This window comes from Schistocerca serialis, chromosome 1 (genome assembly GCF_023864345.2).
Source record: "Schistocerca serialis cubense isolate TAMUIC-IGC-003099 chromosome 1, iqSchSeri2.2, whole genome shotgun sequence".
Lineage (NCBI taxonomy): Eukaryota > Metazoa > Arthropoda > Insecta > Orthoptera > Acrididae > Schistocerca > Schistocerca serialis.
In genome coordinates, this window is record NC_064638.1 from 491,596,908 (window position 1) to 491,614,350 (window position 17,443).

Consider the following 17,443-nt stretch of genomic DNA (forward strand, 5'->3'; position numbering starts at 1 on the left):
AGAGTGAGTGGTAGCCACTCTTCAGCAGTCGTTTTGTCAGACAGGAACAATGGTCCCTCTGCTCCTACTTTTACATTTTCAGATTCTTCCCAGCTTGTGGTGAAACCAAAGGGTTTCACCACAAGGGTTCCAGGACAGACTGTCCTGTGGATCTCCTCTATTTCCTCTATCAGTCCTATCTGGTATGGATCTCATACTGACAAGCAGTATTATTGTATTGGCCAAACAAGTGTTTTGTAAGCTAGTTTCTTTGGTGATGAATTAAATTTCTTTGGATTTTTCCAGTGAAACTGTCTGGCATCTGCCATACTCATGATTAATTTTATGTGGTTACTCAACTTCAAATTGCTTAATACTCATGCTCTTAGGTATTTTATGGAAGTACCTGTTTCCAGTGATTTTACTTTCATTTTGTAATCGTACGATCCTCAGCAGTCTTTCCTGCATTTCACTAAAATTTTCTGCTGTTGCGACTTCTCTTTGTACAACACCAGCAGTATACCAAATACCTGTTAGCTCTTTTAACACTGTCCTCTTCTCACTCGGTACATGGCTATGAATTGGCACATTTCTGGGTTGCTCTCAAATCATATATCATTAATAAAATTGTGGCATTCAGTAACAATTTTTAAAAATATTGAAGAGTAGACTTTGCAGCCATGAATTCCTGCAAAATTATTTGTAAAAGTCTATACATATTCATAAAAGGAATGGTTAAGGCTCTAGCTGTTATACAGCCTATTGTGTGGTAAGTAACAGATTTCTCATCATTTTGATTAAGATCACCAAACATCCCTCTCACAGTTTCCAGTGTTCAGTGTTTTTTAGTTGTCTTCCTCTTTTTATTTTAATGGTCCAGTTAACGTATGGACATTTCTTTGATGTAAGTTGTGTTTACTTTTGAACTAATATTAATGTGCCAAGAACATCTAGTACATAGAATGTAGCCGAGACATTAACACTATAGCATTTGTCACCAGTTCCAGTCAAAATTAGTGGAGAGGATTTGTGTCTTGTCCTAGTCTGAAGCAATGCAGGCATTTGTTTGAAAGCTGTAGATGTTATGATTGTGTGCTAATAATGTTTTTTTTATGTTTTTCAGTCACGCAAAAGAAAAGCAGCTCTAGCTGAACTAGAAAGTGAACGTGAGAATTCTATAGATGCTTTAACAGGCAAAAGAATGAAGAATGACCCTAAAAAAGATATTTGGATGCAGTGTGACAAGTGCAAATATACCACAAACTTAAATTCTTTTATGATAAATCACATTCGACAACATGTGAGGAAGAAGCAGCCAGACCTTTGTGAGTTCTGTGGCGGTGAAATCAAAGCAGGGTCATGTTCAAATAATTGTTCTCTCAAGAAAAGGACGGAAATGCCACAAAGCAGCACTTCTGGTACATCAGTTGTTGTACAGAATTCTAGGCCTGTATCAGCAAGTAGCAGCAACTTTTCCAGACAGGCAACAAAGCCATTTTCTGACAATATGAATCGTCCATCAGATTCAGATGCAGAAACAGTTCAAATGATAGCTGCTGAAATAAATGAATATATAACTGCTAGAAGTGCTGCTGCTGCTGCAGCAGCAGCAGAAGCAGTTGTCACTTCTGCTGCCTCTGGTACACCCCAGCTGTCAGCCCATAAACTGGATTCTGTACAGCAAACATTGCAAGATATTCCTCATGCGCCAGATGGTTCATCACAGATCTCTGTTGGTAATGTCTCAGAGATGCAAAGAATTGAGACAACTCTCAACACTGTGGCAATGAATGGTGGTGATAGTTTACGAATGGACACTGCAAGTTTAACACAGAACCATGGAATTTCTGTGCCTGGGGAACATATGCAAAATGGAAATGGTGGAAATGCAGCTCCAACAGCCATATGTGTTATGAACATGTCCGAACAAAATTCTGCCGTTGAACAGACATTGCTAGTGCAGAATATGAATGACGATAATAATGCTGTATATGTGCAGGTAGTGGAAGTGGGGAAGGGTGATGAAGTGCATGACACATCAAATATGCCAAAGCAGGTTCTGACTGTTGCAGATGATGGGACAGTGGAGATGGTGGAAGTCATGTGGAATGAAATGGTTTCTTCACACGTTTCTTCAGGCCAAGATGTTCAGTTCTAGGTGGAATGAGTTGAGTTGATGTCAGACACATTTTATCAATTGTTGATAGCTTATTGGCCATTGTGTTCATTAGTGTCCCAATATAAAAAAAAGTTACTTGATCAGTTCTTGTTTTAATTTAGTAATGTTATTGATTGAAATGTTTTGTTTATTTATTATAAACAGAAGAAATGAAATGAAGTTATGTTCAAGGCGAGTGAAGCTGTGTGTGTGTGTGTGTGTGTGTGTGTGTGTGTGTGTGTGTGTATGTATATATACAATTATATATTGGCAGCAACAGCGGGTATACAATTGTTTACCAAGTAAACTTCACATTCCTTTTGTGGATGTTCACCACTGTGGTTCCCTGTGTTTGTATTATTGATTGTTGTGGACACTTAAGACAAGTACAAGTATTTGATTCTTGATGACAACTGCACAATTTTTGCTTGATATATTTCCAGAAAGAGCAGTGAGCCCAAAGCACTGTTGTGCAGTTAAGACTTCATCTTAACCTTGTCATTACAGGTTTGCTCTCATTGTGATATTGACTGTTTTCTTTAATAAATAAATTGATTATATTTTGTAAATATTCAGTGAATGTTACTGCAAAAAATGAATATATTAAAATACTATTTCAATTTGTCTTATAACTGACCATTTGACAATAATATATTGCATATTTTTATGTTTTGATATTGTGTAATATATTCACCAGAATTCGGGAGACATGACATTCAGCACTATGTTCCACAAACATAATTAAGAAGTTATGTTGAGCACACCCATCATATTATTTTTCGCTTCTGATCTATTATTGATGTTTGAGAAAGCACTGTGTCAGAATTGTTGGTTTCCACTCTGCATTAATCTGATGTTAGTAATTAATTGCACTTAATATGTTTAAACAGAAGAGAAGTTCCATATAATCTGTAGACTTTTGCTATAGATTTTCTCCTGTCATATTTACCAACATGCTGAGATTCTTTTTTTTAAACATCAATTCCACTTTTTAATTCAAAACATATGTTGACTTATCTGTGAATGATACAAGTGATAAAATTCCCTGTGTTGAACATTTGATTGCCAGAAACCACCAGTCACTTTTTTATTACTGCACAAAGGTTGTCGTATATTTCTTCCCCAGGAACAAGAATCTGTGTGTTTCCACCTGAAAAAACAGTGGTTTTAGTTTCTTGGGAGAAGGGGGATAACACATCATTGGTCCAAATATAAGCTGCGCCCTTCATTTAGGAGTGAAGAAAGTGAAAAACTCAATGGGGGTGGGGTGGAGGGGGGGGGGGGGGGATGAACATAGTACATTACCCATTTACAAAAACCATTCACAATATGTCATTCTGAATCACATTTATTTAATGTTGTTGTGTAGACAAGCACCATTACCATTCATTTACGGGCAATAATGACTGAAGGGTATGGGGACATACTGATCATATGTTCCACCATCAGGTTGCCCTTCGTACTGCCTAATGGGCAGCAGTAAGAACAGGCTTAAGGCATAACTTGTGAGTGGTGATTACACTTTTTAACTTACGTAGAACATCACCAGCTTGTGAATAACTAAAAAAGGTAACCCCATGATAAGGCTCTGAAGGCCATGTGCTGTAGTTGTCTGCAGTGTCGTTCTCTGAATATGGCAGGCCTGGCCAACATATGCACTCCTGGAGCAGGCTGGCAATCCATCAGTGCAGTTGAATCTGCTGAGCTCTGCCTTCCCCCACCATTGCACTATTGTGAGCAGTGTGAGTAAGACGGCTACATGCCGAAGGCTACACAGGCGGAATTTTAGGAAGACATTTTACAACACAGTGCAGCTGATATGAATATTGCGGTGCACTTTTACAAGCAGGTGTTTATCTCATGTCTAATTTAGCTGCCAAAGCAGTTATTTTTATTACTTGATATAAATAATTACATTATATAGCGCTAATACAGTGAGCAGAATTACAAAAAGCATTACATACAGGCATTTAACATTATGGTGTGATGTTTATGAACTTGTACTACACATTTTAATTTTAGAATTTGTAATAATTCTGGAACTATGATTTGTGATATAGTCAGACACGTGGAGTTACAGATATTGTAATCTGTTAAACCCAAACATTAGTGGGACTTTGTCTTTTTCGCAAGGAAGAAAGACAAAAAGAAAAAAGTTAACACACATTGTTGGACCAAACATTAAACTAACTTAAGCGGCTTGGCATTGCAGTTGGGGATATTGCTCTTGTGGCAACATTTTATAAAAGTCTTGTAAATTCCTGGATTGGACAAACAGGTCATTGAGCTGAGTTTGTCTTTCACATCAAGTCGAAAGTAATGAGGTACATTAACAGTAAAAAGTGAAAATGATCTGACACACAAATCGAAATCCATCTTCAGTCATGCAGCTTCTTTGAGAACTTTGGATGAAATGTTTCAATTACTGAAATGTATTCAATCATGTCTGGTCCCCAAAAGACTGCCTTGAGTTATGGTAAATGTTTCAGGTCATGAACTTGAGATGATTTTTCCTCAGGATTAATTTTTGTTTGATAGCATCAGTCTTCTCCACCACATCTTCTTACCAAATGATTCTTCCCTTGCTTTAAGACACTTAGAGTATTCAAATAATTTGTGATGTCAACAGTAAAAGATATATCATGACTCTACATACAATTAACTAAGTTTTATTCCTTAATGGTCACTTTCCTTACTACAGCCTCCATTCACTGTCGTTTGTCAGAAAACAAGTGCATCATATCACCTTTGGGGTTGGTGTTACGACATTCTATCTCATAATAGTGTGATGGCATGTTAATCTCTTTGCTTGGCCTTTATAAACAATATGAAAAGTAAGGCAATTCCCTTTCGGCATTGAATGAGTGTCTTATTCCCCTTTTCTTTTTTGGTCAAGTGCATGGGCGCTGTAGTACTCCTAAAGAAGAACATAAATCTAATTTAATGCAAGTAGTACGGTTGGCGAACTGACTGGCGTTTGGCTCTACCCTTCCTTTTCCTGTCACTCCTTGCTCTTCAGCCTCACCAGCTGCTGCACTTGGAGCAGTAGGCAGTAGCACAGGCAGAGAGCTAACAGATCACTGTTCGGCGAGGCCTGGCATATGGTAATCATTGGATGTGGCATGGAGGAGTATTTGATCAATATACTGCTTTCCAAGCCATTGCTGATGACATGGGAACTGCTACTCATTCAAATAACTCCTCAATTGGACTGACAAGGGTGGTTGCACTATGTTTCAGTTCTCTATGCGAGATTCCTGGCAGTATTGGGAATCAAGCCTAGGTGCTCTGCATTGCTCTTAGATGCGCTGACAGCAGAGCTGTGCTGGCGACTCTGAAAGAACTAGGTTCACTAACTTGTTCCACTTGGTGTGAATGCACGATTTAGTGACGGGGGAAAAATTACCTTGCTAATTTGTTTCCTCTATCTAATAATTAATTAAATAATAATTCATGGTAGTTTCTCTGTTAGAAATTTAAACAAAACTGTGGCACTCATTTACACCTTTAGCTATTCATTTTAGCTATTGCTACACAGTCACATTGATCTATTGGAATTAACGAACAATGATAATGTTTGTGGTTACAATACCAAGTGTAAATAAGTGACATTTACTCTGCAGTGAAACTAATTTTTACTCAGAAAAGTGCTCATTTTGCCGAAGAAAAAATTTTTCGCTTACAAAAAGTTGTAACATGCTGTTCAAAGAGGGGATCTAATTTTGAAAACACACTTAACAGTTTTGAGTTCTGGAATGTTACCTAGGTAGCCTGGCTGCTTTTCTCTTCCCCGCCTCCCTAATGTTCCAAAGTATAGTAAGTCTTTATAAAGTTTGTAGTATAGTAGTCACATTTACATGGTAGACATTTTAATTCAACGTGGTATGTACAAGAGCTGTTCAAAAAGTATCTGCCTTTTTTTACGAACAAGGGGATTGGAGTGTGTGCGTTGTATTGTGGAAAAAAATGAGTGGAACAACGTTATTGCATCAAATTTTGTATTAAACTACAGATAAAGGAGTGGTGCAACTGCTTCAAAGATCGCCACTCATCAGTGAAGAGTGAGGCACTTTCAGGTAGGTTCTCATCAACCACAAGTGAGGTGGTTGTTGGTCGTGTAAGGACCCTGGTGATGCAGGATGGACAAATTAAAACCAGAGAACTTGCAGATGAGGTTAAAATTAGTGGTGGATCCATTCATTCTATTTTAAAGGAACAGTTGCACCCCAAGAGGCTTTCAGCAAAATTTGTGCCACAGCTGCTGACAAGTGTGAGCAGAAGCAACTTTGATCGCACAGGACAAGCTGGATACTGTGAAAAATAATCCCAGCTTTTTAACACAGTTATCACCAGTGATGAGTCCTGGATTTATGGGTACACCCCAGAAGATACTGATGTCACTAAGAAGTACCATCAAGAGGTTCTGCATTGCTTTCTTGAAGCATTGAGTCACAAATGGCCGGACATGGAGGCAGCAGTCAGTTGGTACCTTCCTCATGACAATACACCCGCTCATCATTCTCAGTTAAGTCAGAAATTTTTGGCCAAACACAACATCGTTATGGTTTGCCAGTCTCCCTATTCCCCTGACCTAGCACTGAGTGATTTCCGGCTTTTCCTTGTACTGAAAAAGACTCTGAAAAGGACCAGATTTCAGAATAGAGAAGACTTTATGGAAAATTTGATGGAACAGATGTGCACCATACTAAAAAGAGGCTTTCCAGGGATGCTTTCAGCAGGAGCTGCAGTGAGAGAGAAATGTGTAGAAGCTGAAGGGAACTGCTTTGAAGGTGGCTAGAGGCAAACAGTTGTATCTGAATAAAGACTGATTTTATAAATAAAAATCATATAAATTTTGAACAACCCTCATGGTACTTGAAGTAATGTATACTGCCATAAACTTTCCAGTTTTTCAAAAAGGAAAAATTGTTCAAGAGCACATTCACCAAGTTTTATAGAAACCAACAGGATTCTTTACATATGTTATATCATAAATTATGTATTCCACATGGTAGAGGACATGGTTATGTTGGCAACAAGTGTAGAAATAACTTCAGGAGTGCCGTAGGGAAGTTTGTTGAGATCCTTGCTGTTTGTATTGTATACAGGGTGTTCCAGGAGAAATGGTGAATACTCAGGGACTTCATTCAGCATTGAAATGCAGCAAAAACATTCATATGGGCATGTGGCCTATTCTGAATGGTTTCAGAAACACATGTAATTTACATTTATCTTTGGGCTAGTGGTGTGTCAGATATGTGTTACCCACCCTGTCTCTGATGTTTTATTTTAGCCCAACATACCTCATTGCTTTCAGCTGTTTGCTCAAGATGTCTTCCTGTCATTAATTTAGTCCGTTCAGTGTGCAGTTGTCCATGCTGTGTTGTTAGTGAATTAGTATGAGGTATTGAGAATGTATTAGAGAGAAGCATTGGTTAACGGTCTTTGTACATGTACTGTACTAATTAATACACAGATACGGTTTCTACGGTGGTAGTTCTTCTGCTGATATCGAAGACTACCACTGGCACTTTTTGACACTGTTGGCAGTTTCCAACATGTTGAATTCCTGATCATAGAGAGTTTACCAGCGTTTTCAGCACATTGTACTTGTGGTTGGGCAAGTAGCCTTCCCAAGAAGAACAGGTATGCTTCCAAGTTCCCACTTTACTCCTGAAAATGTAGTTCACAGTGTGTGCAGGAACAGCAACACATTGTTGAAATGGTGCAGCATTGTTCTACTACCAAAACACGGCAACTTTCTGTGGGTATCACTGTCCCACGAACACAAGTATAAACATCACATGTGGAAAACATGTACTCATGTCACATGATGTGCCCACAATCTAACAGTAGCAAAAGTGTCACAGGACTTTTGTCATTGGCTAAATAACAGACATCATTTGCTTCCATTAACACTTTTTACTGATGGTGCTATGTTTACATGGAATGAATCAACAACACATGTAATAATAATCGATTGTTGCAGGAAAATCTACATGTTACAGTGGAAACCAGTTTCCAAGTTAATTTTTTGATCAGCGTTTGGATGTGGCATGATTGGTAACATATTGATAGGTTAGGTCATTTTATAAGAGCGAATGGAGACAGAATTACTGGCATTTTTTGGAAAATTCATTTGTTGAACACCTTGAGGACATTCCTTTGACTCTACAGTCTGCAATGTACTTCCAGCACGATGTAGTCCCTCCACTTTTTATCACACAAGTCAGGAAACGTACATCTCAACCACACTTACTCTGTATGTATGGTTCTCAGGCGAGAACGTCGGATGTCATAGTGAAAACTCCACAATATTTCGTCAGCGCAACTGGCCGACAGCTTCAGGTGCGACGAACACACTGCTAAGGCAGCACCAGGGCCCCCTATTTATGCCAGTTTTAGGCAGGAAGTGTGCATGCGTGGAGGCGCCAAATTTGATGGCCAATAGCGACGATATCAACTGATAGCTGGAAGGACAGTAACGCCACCTACAGGATGAAGGACCAAATACTTCGGCGCACCCACGGAGGCTGCCGACGCTGCTCTGCGCTGCCATCGGCCGCCCCAGCGACCTCTGTCGGAAGCCGCAAGGGCGGAGGCTGCCGCTGTTACTCTGCGCTGCCATCGGCCGCTCCAGCGACCTCTGTCGGAAGCCGCAAGCAAAACTGCACGTCCACGTTGGCGCCTTGATTATCTTCCCGTTGTCAACGAAATATTTATATTGCTGGCGGATCGTCGTCCGTCTTATGACCAATAGTATTCCTCTCTGCTCGAAGCGACTTCAATATGGCCAGTGCAGGATCCCATGCTGAACTAAGCTGAAAGCCCGTGTATCTGTTTACAAGATTCGTCGAGCTACGTATTTCCACTGCTTCCTTAATAACACTGTCCCAGTACGAACTTGTCAATGCGAGAATTTTTGTATGTTGATAATTCATAGAATGTCCTGTACTGAGACAATGCTCGGCCACTGCAGACTTTTCTGGTTGCTCCAGACGAGTGTAGCGTCGGTGTTCAGTGCATCTCTCTTCTACAGTGCGACAAGTTTGTTCGATGTACGACATGCCGCAGCTACAAGGAATCTCGTAAACACCGGGTCTTCTCAGGCCAAGGCTGTCCTTAGATGAGCCCAAGAGAGCTCTGAGTTTTGCTGGCGGACGAGAAACACATTTAACTTTATGCCTCTTCAATAGTCTTCCTATTTTTGAAGAGACACCGCCGATGTATGGCAAGATGACCATTCCCCTTTGTTCTTCGCCTTCTTCCACTTCCTCACGTTGGGCAACCCGCTTTGGTTGTAAGGCACGGCAAATCTCCCGTTCGGAGTATCCATTTTGTTGGAAAATGGTACGCAGATGGAGTAGCTCATTGGATAAGCTGTCTTGAGTCTGATATGGCTCGTGCTCTGTGGACCAACGTCCTCAGTACGCAACTTCGTTGCGAAGGATGGTGACAGCTGGTGGCCTGTAAGTATAAGTCCATGTGCATTGGTTTACGGTACACTGCGTGACCTAATGTGGAGTTTTCACTATGACATCCGACGTCTCGCCCGAGAACCATACATACAACATGTCCGTCGGGAAAGCCTCAAGCAACACATCCGATACCTGTACGGGGAGGAGATGGTAAAAGAAGTTAACAGTTTTGATAAACTACGGAATAAGAAGAGCCGACTGCTATGTGCCCTTATGTTTTTATTAAGATGCCGAGATCATCGAGTTATTCCGACGTTCGCTAAGGTGACGCACTTCATAAGCCCTGCAGCCGCTAAAAGGATAAAAAATCGAGCAAGCCACGCACTGGTAAGAGAAAGGATTCACCATACTCGACGAGAACTGGACTTTGTATCCAGAGAGCTCTTGGCACTTCATTTGAAGATATCGTCAAGACTGTCCGCTGATTCTTGGACGTGGGTTGACAGCGCTACTTGGGCGGCCTCAGACTGGAAACAACAACAAGACGCAGCACGTCAAATTGATAAGTTTCATCGCTTCAGGGACCATTTACCACAAGAAGAGAACAACGAAGTTCGTAGACGAACTGTATACAATCTGGCGGACAAACCTTTGCCTGACGCGGCGGTATCGGTCCTGGAGAAAGGATTGAACTTCGCACCCGTTCCGAGGACACCACCTGTTCTGGACATCATTAGCTCCATCGAACAAGGCATCCTAAAACTTCCCAGGGAATCTGCCGAGGAGATCCAGCGGGAGACTTGCCGTGCTCTGACACGGGCTCAAGTGCCTAGGAACAATCTGACAGCTGCAGAGAGGTCAGTGGTTCGATCCCTACGAGAAGATCCTGATATTGTGATTTTGCCGGCGCATAAGGGAAATGCGACTGTTATTCTCTCCACGTCGATGTATCTGAGCAAGATGCACCAGCTTCTGGACGACTCTGCATATCGCACACTAAATAGGGACCCCACAGCAAAAATTCAGCGAAAAACTTTGGAGCTCCTGAAAAACAGCACGATCTCCGATGTGGTTGCTAAGAGACTACGTACACAGGCGCCCGTACCTCCCAGGCTATACGGATTGCCCAAAATTCACATGGATAATGTGCCACTGCGGCCTATTGTGAGTAATATCGGGGCACCAACGTATAATCTCGCGAAACATCTGGCAGCACAATTGAGCCCTTTAGTAGGAAAGTGTGAGCATCATATCCGTAACCTACAAGACTTTATTCGTCGGCTCAAGAAGTTACGACTCGCACCATCAGATATACTCGTGAGTTTGATGTAGTCTCACTTTTTACTCGAGTACCATTGCAGGAATCGTTGTTGCTCATTAGCGAGAAGCTGGATGGGGAATTTTTAGACTTTTTCCAACATGTGCTCACCTCGACATACTTTTTATTTAATGACAATACTTTGAACAGACTGACGGCGTCGCAATGGGTAGTCCCCTGTCATCCATTGTGGCTAATCTTTTCATGGAAGACTTCGAGGAGAGAGTGCTCTAGACGTCGGATTTGAAACCTACGTGTTTTTGGCGATAAGTGGACGACACCTTTGTTATCTGGCCTCATGGCATTGCATCGCTGAATGTTTTTCTTGAGCATCTTAACTCGCTTCATCCCAACATCAAGTTCACGATGGAGATGGAGAAAAACGGCGAACTTCCATTCCTGGACGTGTTGGTACGGAGAAAAGAAGATGGCACATTAGGTCACGCAGTGTACCGTAAACCAACGCACACGGACTTATACTTACAGGCCACAAGATGTCACCATCATTCGCAACGAAGTGGCGTACTGAGGACGTTGGTCCACAGAGCACGAGCCATATCAGACTCGGACAGCTTATCCAATGAGCTACTCCATCTGCGTACCATTTTCCAACAAAATGGATACTCCGAACGGGAGATTCGCTGTGCCTTACAATCAAAGCGGGTTACCCAACGTGAGGAAGTGGAAGAAGGCGAAGAACAAAGGGGAATGGTCATCTTGCCATACATCGGCGGTGTCTCTTCAAAAATAGGAAGACTATTGAAGAGGCATAAAGTTAAATGTGTTTCTCGTCCGCCAGCAAAACTCAGAGCTCTCTTGGGCTCATCTAAGGACAGCCTTGGCCTAAGAAGACCCGGTGTTTACGAGATTCCTTGTAGCTGCGGCATGTCGTACACCGGACAAACTTGTCGCACTGTAGAAGAGAGATGCACTGAACACCGACGCTACACTCGTCTGGAGCAACCAGAAAAGTCTGCAGTGGCCGAGCATTGTCTCAGTACAGGACATTCTATGAATTATCAACATACAAAAATTCTCGCATCGCTGAGTTCGTATTGGGACAGTGTTATTAAGGAAGCGGTGGAAACACGTAGCTCGACGAATCTTGTGAACAGACACACGGGCTTTCAGCTTAGTTCAGCATGGGATCCTGCACTGGCCATATTGAAGTCGCTTCGAGCAGAGAGGAATACTATTGGTCATAAGACGGACGACGATTCGCCAGCAACATAAATATTCCGTTGACAACGGGAGGATAATCAAGGCGCCTACGTGGACGCGCAGTTTTGCTTGTGTCTTCCGACAGAGGTCGCTGGGGCGGCCGATGGCAGCGCAGAGTAACAGCGGCAGCCTCCGCCCTTGCGGCTTCCGACAGAGGTCGCTGGGGCTGCCGATGGCAGCGCAGAGCAGCGTCGGCAGCCTCCGCGCGTGCGCCGAAGTATTTGGTCCTTCATCCTGTAAGTGGCGTTACTGTCCTTCCAGCTGTCAGATGATATCGTCGCTATTGGCCATCGAATTTGGCGCCTCCACGCACGCGCACTTCCTGCCTAAAACTGGCATAAATAGGGGGCCCTGGTGCTGCCTTAGCAGTGTGTTCGTCGCACCTGAAGATGTCGGCCAGTTGCGCTGATGAAATTTTATGGAGTTTTCACTATGACATCCGACGTCTCGCCCGAGAACCATACATACATGTCCGTCGGGAAAGCCTCAAGCAACACACACTTACTCTAATTGTTGGAGATTGGTTGTGGTAGTATAATTAGCTGCCCACCAAGATTGGCAGACCTCATGCTATTAGATTTTTGATTCTGGGTTTGGATGAGGTCTAAGGTGCACAAATGAAAGGTTGAACATATGGGATGAACTAGTTGGACACATTATAGACGCTGTTACCCTCATTAGGGTACGTGCACAGGAACTTGGACAAGCAACACAACATGTTCTCCCAAGAATGCACAAATATATTGATGTTGATGATGACATATCCAAATATTTATTGTGTACTTTAAAACAGCTGTAATGTGAAGTGCAATAATACTTTGAGGAATGTGTTTTTATATGTACAAGGTGCTACTAAAAACTTCGTGTCGTCTTAACACTAAATACAATTAAATCATACAAGATTTTTATTCATCTTCATCACTTTCAAAATAGTCTCTCATACACCAAACCAAGCATGTCTGCTTTCTGAAATTCTTAAATTTGGTGTGTTAAGCACCACTTGCAATTCCACATGAATTTCCTCTGTTGTGTCAAATCTTTGTCCCTTCAACTTAATTTTAATTTGGGAGTAAAGTGGGTGGGTAATAATTGCAGTGGTTTTTTTTCCCAAAAATCACTTGTTAAACCAATTGCAGCATTATGTGGCTGGTGACAGAGGAAAAATACTACAGCTTTAGCAATTGCTGTAAAACACATTTGTTTGGTTGTCATAACGTTCATGGAAAATTATACCCCTTCTTTCAGTGCAGATGTGTTTTTGCATTGCTTTAAATGCAAAGCAGATGCAAGGTTTTACAGGACAGTTCTGAAATACAGCACTCTCAAAGTAATCCCTCAATTATATGAGTGAATAGGTTAGTACTAGTCATGATTTGTTGTTAACGTACTTCACAGAAACAGCCTAGAGTAGTTACTTCAGCATGTTATTATGTGACTCATTCTATATCCTGGTTTCCTTCATGATAGGATATTTGAAACACTGTGTGTGAATTACTATATGAATTCGAGGGTTACATATTCTTAAATGCAAGGATTGTACAAAAATTACATAAGTAAACTCACCAAGAGAGAAAAATTCTGAGTTTAAATTTTTCTTGTTTCATTTTGTAGAAAATGTCACTCAACATTACATTGCATGTCATTTATAGGGAAAGATATCTCCCAAATTTGTTTCCAAAATAATCCTTCAACCATGGGCTATCACTTGAGAAAATAAAATTAGCGAGTTTTTGTACCTTAAGGTATTTATCTAGTTATGAGAATCTTTGATCAGTTTTGATTCGGTCATTTTACAAGGTCTAATAGTGTTCAAACAAATGTAAAATTAACTTTTTAGATTTTTTAATAATCAGTATTGTTATCCTTTCAACAAATAGTATTGTGTTTAAAAATCAAGGAATGAATCGCAACAGGTGTGTTTTATGACTAAGCTTGAATAATGGCAACCACGTGAAGAACTGTCACTAGGCAAATATCCTCTTGTTTGGGCCAATTGAAAGACGGTAATTATCCTGAAGTCTGCTTACACTGAACATTAACACAATTTTTTTTTTTGTGCGTACTTCAGCGATATTAATGATGTTCCACAACTTGGAATCTTTACAAGCTACATATCTAGTTGGGATTCAACTCTCACAAATAATTTCAATTTAGTTCTTAAATTGTATTTACAGTTGATTTCCACATTACTACTCATCTTACTTGCTACTAACTTTCCTAATCAATTAATGGCTTACACTTCGAGAAACTACTGGAACCTAGCAGTGTTTGAAGACTGCAAAATTTTCCGCAAGGTATGAATGTGTCTGTCATATAGATTTTGCAAAAATAAGATAGAAATTAACTTTGATGATGATAACTTTACAAAACTGAAACAAGTCTGATGCAGATGATATTTGACTTTGTAGAGGTCTTTGTAAAACTTTTTTCGGTGTGGCCAAGCGGTTCTAGGCGCTTCAGTCTGGAACCGTGCGACTGCTACAGTCGCAGGTTCGAATCCTGCCTTGGGCATGGATGTATGTGATGTCCTTAGGTTAGTTAGGTTTAAGTAGTTCTAAGTTCTAGGGGACTAATGACCTCAGCAGTTAAGTCCCATAGTGCTCAGAGCCATTTGAACCTTTTTTTTTTTTTTTTCAACTGTCTCTCCCATGGCACCACACTGTTTCTCCACTGCTAGTTGCAAAGAATAACCACAACTAACACTAACCTCAGAATCTTTTTGATTTAGACACAAATTTATAATATTAATTTATTTTTGTATTGGCTTGCACAGCCATCACAATAGCAATTTTTTTTTTTTGGACATGCAGGTTATCAAAGCAACATAAGATAAAACTTGCACCAAATGGCCAAACTCCCCAGAAGGGGGCTCCCAGCAACAAATGCTATACACGAATTTCATTCATGAAATCTGTCACAAATTTTGAATTATGTAGACCATACAGATATCATTACTCATGTCAGTCGGTATGGTACAAAAAGATGAACTAGTCTTTCACCCTGTGTGTTTTTGAGGGCAAGTGCAAGAAGCAGTTTTCAGTGGTATGTGAATTTCATCCAGGAGAGTCCCATCGATACTGTGGCAATGTTTACATCAGGTAAGTCTTTTAAGTGCGTTACTATATTTTGACTGAGACCTTGCAACTTAAAAGAGTGTGGAACATATTTTTCCAAGCCACTGAGCAAATTCAGTGGTTTCATCTTCATCACACTTTTCAAATACTTTCTCCCTAACAAAATTATAAGTTTTTCTTTTGGAGCATATTCATTAAAATGTTGCAATATATACTGTAGGAGTTAGAAGGCCATTAACTGAAAAGCAGAAGTGCTGTGTTGTCACAGGCACACACAGAAAAGAAGAAAACTTGCTAGGTTTCAAGCTAAACTTGAAGGAGGATTACTCTGAAAGCTAGCAAGTTTTCTTCCTTTTTTTTTTTTGTGTGCGTGTACCTGCCAATGACTCGGCACTTCTGCTTTTCAGTACGTCTCCTTTTCAGTGGGTTGTCTCCTTTACTCCAAAGTATTTACATTTTACCAGAACTTTCCTACAAAAACGTGTTGCAGTATAAATGCACGGGTTGAGTTTTTACATAGCAACATGTCTGAAATTTATAGTTGTCTTTAAATGGCAATCATTAATACTAAAATCCTGTTCTCATAAATTGTTCTGAGACATACACTGTGTGATCAAAAGTATCTGGACACCTGCAAAAACATACATTTTTCATATTAGGTGCATTGTACTGCCACCTACTGCTAGGTACTCCCTATCAGCAACCTCAGTGTTCAGACGTCTTGCGAGAGCAGAATGGGGTGCACTGCAGAACTCATGGACTTCGAAAGTGGTCAGGTGGTTGGGTGTCACTTGTGTCATACGTCTGTAAGCGAGATTTCCACACTTCTAAGCATCCCTTCGTCAACTGTTTCAGTAAGCAAGATTTCCACACTCTTAAACATCCCTAGGTCAACTGTTTCTGATGTGATAGTGAAGTGGAAATGTGAAGGGACAAGTACAGTACAAAAGCATACAGGCTGACCTCGCTTGTTGACTGATAAAGACCGCTTACAGTTGAAGAGAGTCGTAATGTGTAATAGGCAGACATCTATCCAGACCGTCACACAGGAATTCCACACTGCATCAGGATCCGATGCAAGTACTATGACAATTAGGGGGGAAGTGAGAAAGCTTGGATTTCATGGTTGAGTGGCTGCTCATAAGCCACACATCACGCGGGTAAATACCGAATGACGCCTCGCTTGGTATAAGGAGCGTAAACAATGGATGATTGAACAGTGGAAAAATGTTGTGTGGAGTGACGAATCACGGTACGCAGTGTGGTGTTCCGATGGCAGGGTATGTGTATGGCGAATACCCGGTGAACGTCACTTGCCTGCGTGTGTAGTGCCAACAGTAAAACCCTTGTTATTTTATGTGGCACTATCACAGCACGGGCCTACACTGATGTTTTAAAGCACCTTCTTGCTTCCCACTATTGAACAATTCAGGGATGGCGATTGTATCTTTCAACACAATGGAACACCTGTTCATAATCATGGCCTGTTGCAGAGTGGTTACACAACAATAACACCCCTGTAATGAACTGGCCTGCACAGAGCCCTGACTTATCCTATAGAACACCTTTGGGATGTTTGGAACTCCCGACTTAACATCAAGCCTCACCAAACGACATTGATACCTCTCCTCAGTGCAGCACTCCGTGAAGAATGGGCTGCCATTCCCCAAGAAACATTCTAGCACCCGATTGAACATATGCCTGGGAGATTGGAAGCTGTCATCAAGGCTAAGGATGGGCATTACCGAATTCCAGCATTACCGATGGTGGGCACCATGAACTTGTACATCATTTTCAGCCAAGTGTCCTGATACTTTTGATCACATATTGTACTTTGTTGGTACCATTAGCACCTGTTACTATACACAATTTGGAACAGAGTGAACAAAATTTAGAAAAAATTACTTTAGCTTCAGGGTACTCAATTTTAAAATTTGAGTATGTTTCATGCAAACTGCACAAAATCAATTAGGCTATTTTCTTTCCTTCTGTTGTTTCTCTGTGAGTACCATATGATTTACACCTAGCATAAGTCTCGACTGTTCAATATGCTGATAAAAATCCATTACTATACTCTGACTAGAATAACTTCATGATTGGCAGATTGCAGTGGCAGACGGGGGGGGGGGGGGGGGGCATCTTATCAAGTAGAATGTCCATATCAACAATCTTTTCTTCTACATTATTTTCTGGCACTTCCACATTTACATTTACCCCTAATTTTCAGAGTTTAAATTTTTTGTATCCCTTTTAACAGTTCTCATTAAGTGCCTGT

At 40.9% G+C, this 17,443-nt stretch overlaps 1 protein-coding gene across 3 annotated transcripts in view; it reads left to right on the plus strand.

The window, feature by feature from the left end:
• The window catches only part of LOC126473953 (uncharacterized), an 82,168-nt gene extending 79,411 nt beyond the window's left edge, over window positions 1–2,757 (plus strand). For all 3 annotated transcript variants that reach the window (XM_050101331.1, XM_050101323.1, XM_050101339.1), the window contains one exon: window positions 1,103–2,757. In XM_050101331.1, coding sequence (XP_049957288.1) covers window positions 1,103–2,137 — 1,035 coding nt within the window. In that variant the 3' untranslated portion in view covers window positions 2,138–2,757. The remainder of the gene's footprint in view (window positions 1–1,102) is intronic.
• The last annotated feature ends 14,686 nt before the right edge of the window (window positions 2,758–17,443 follow it).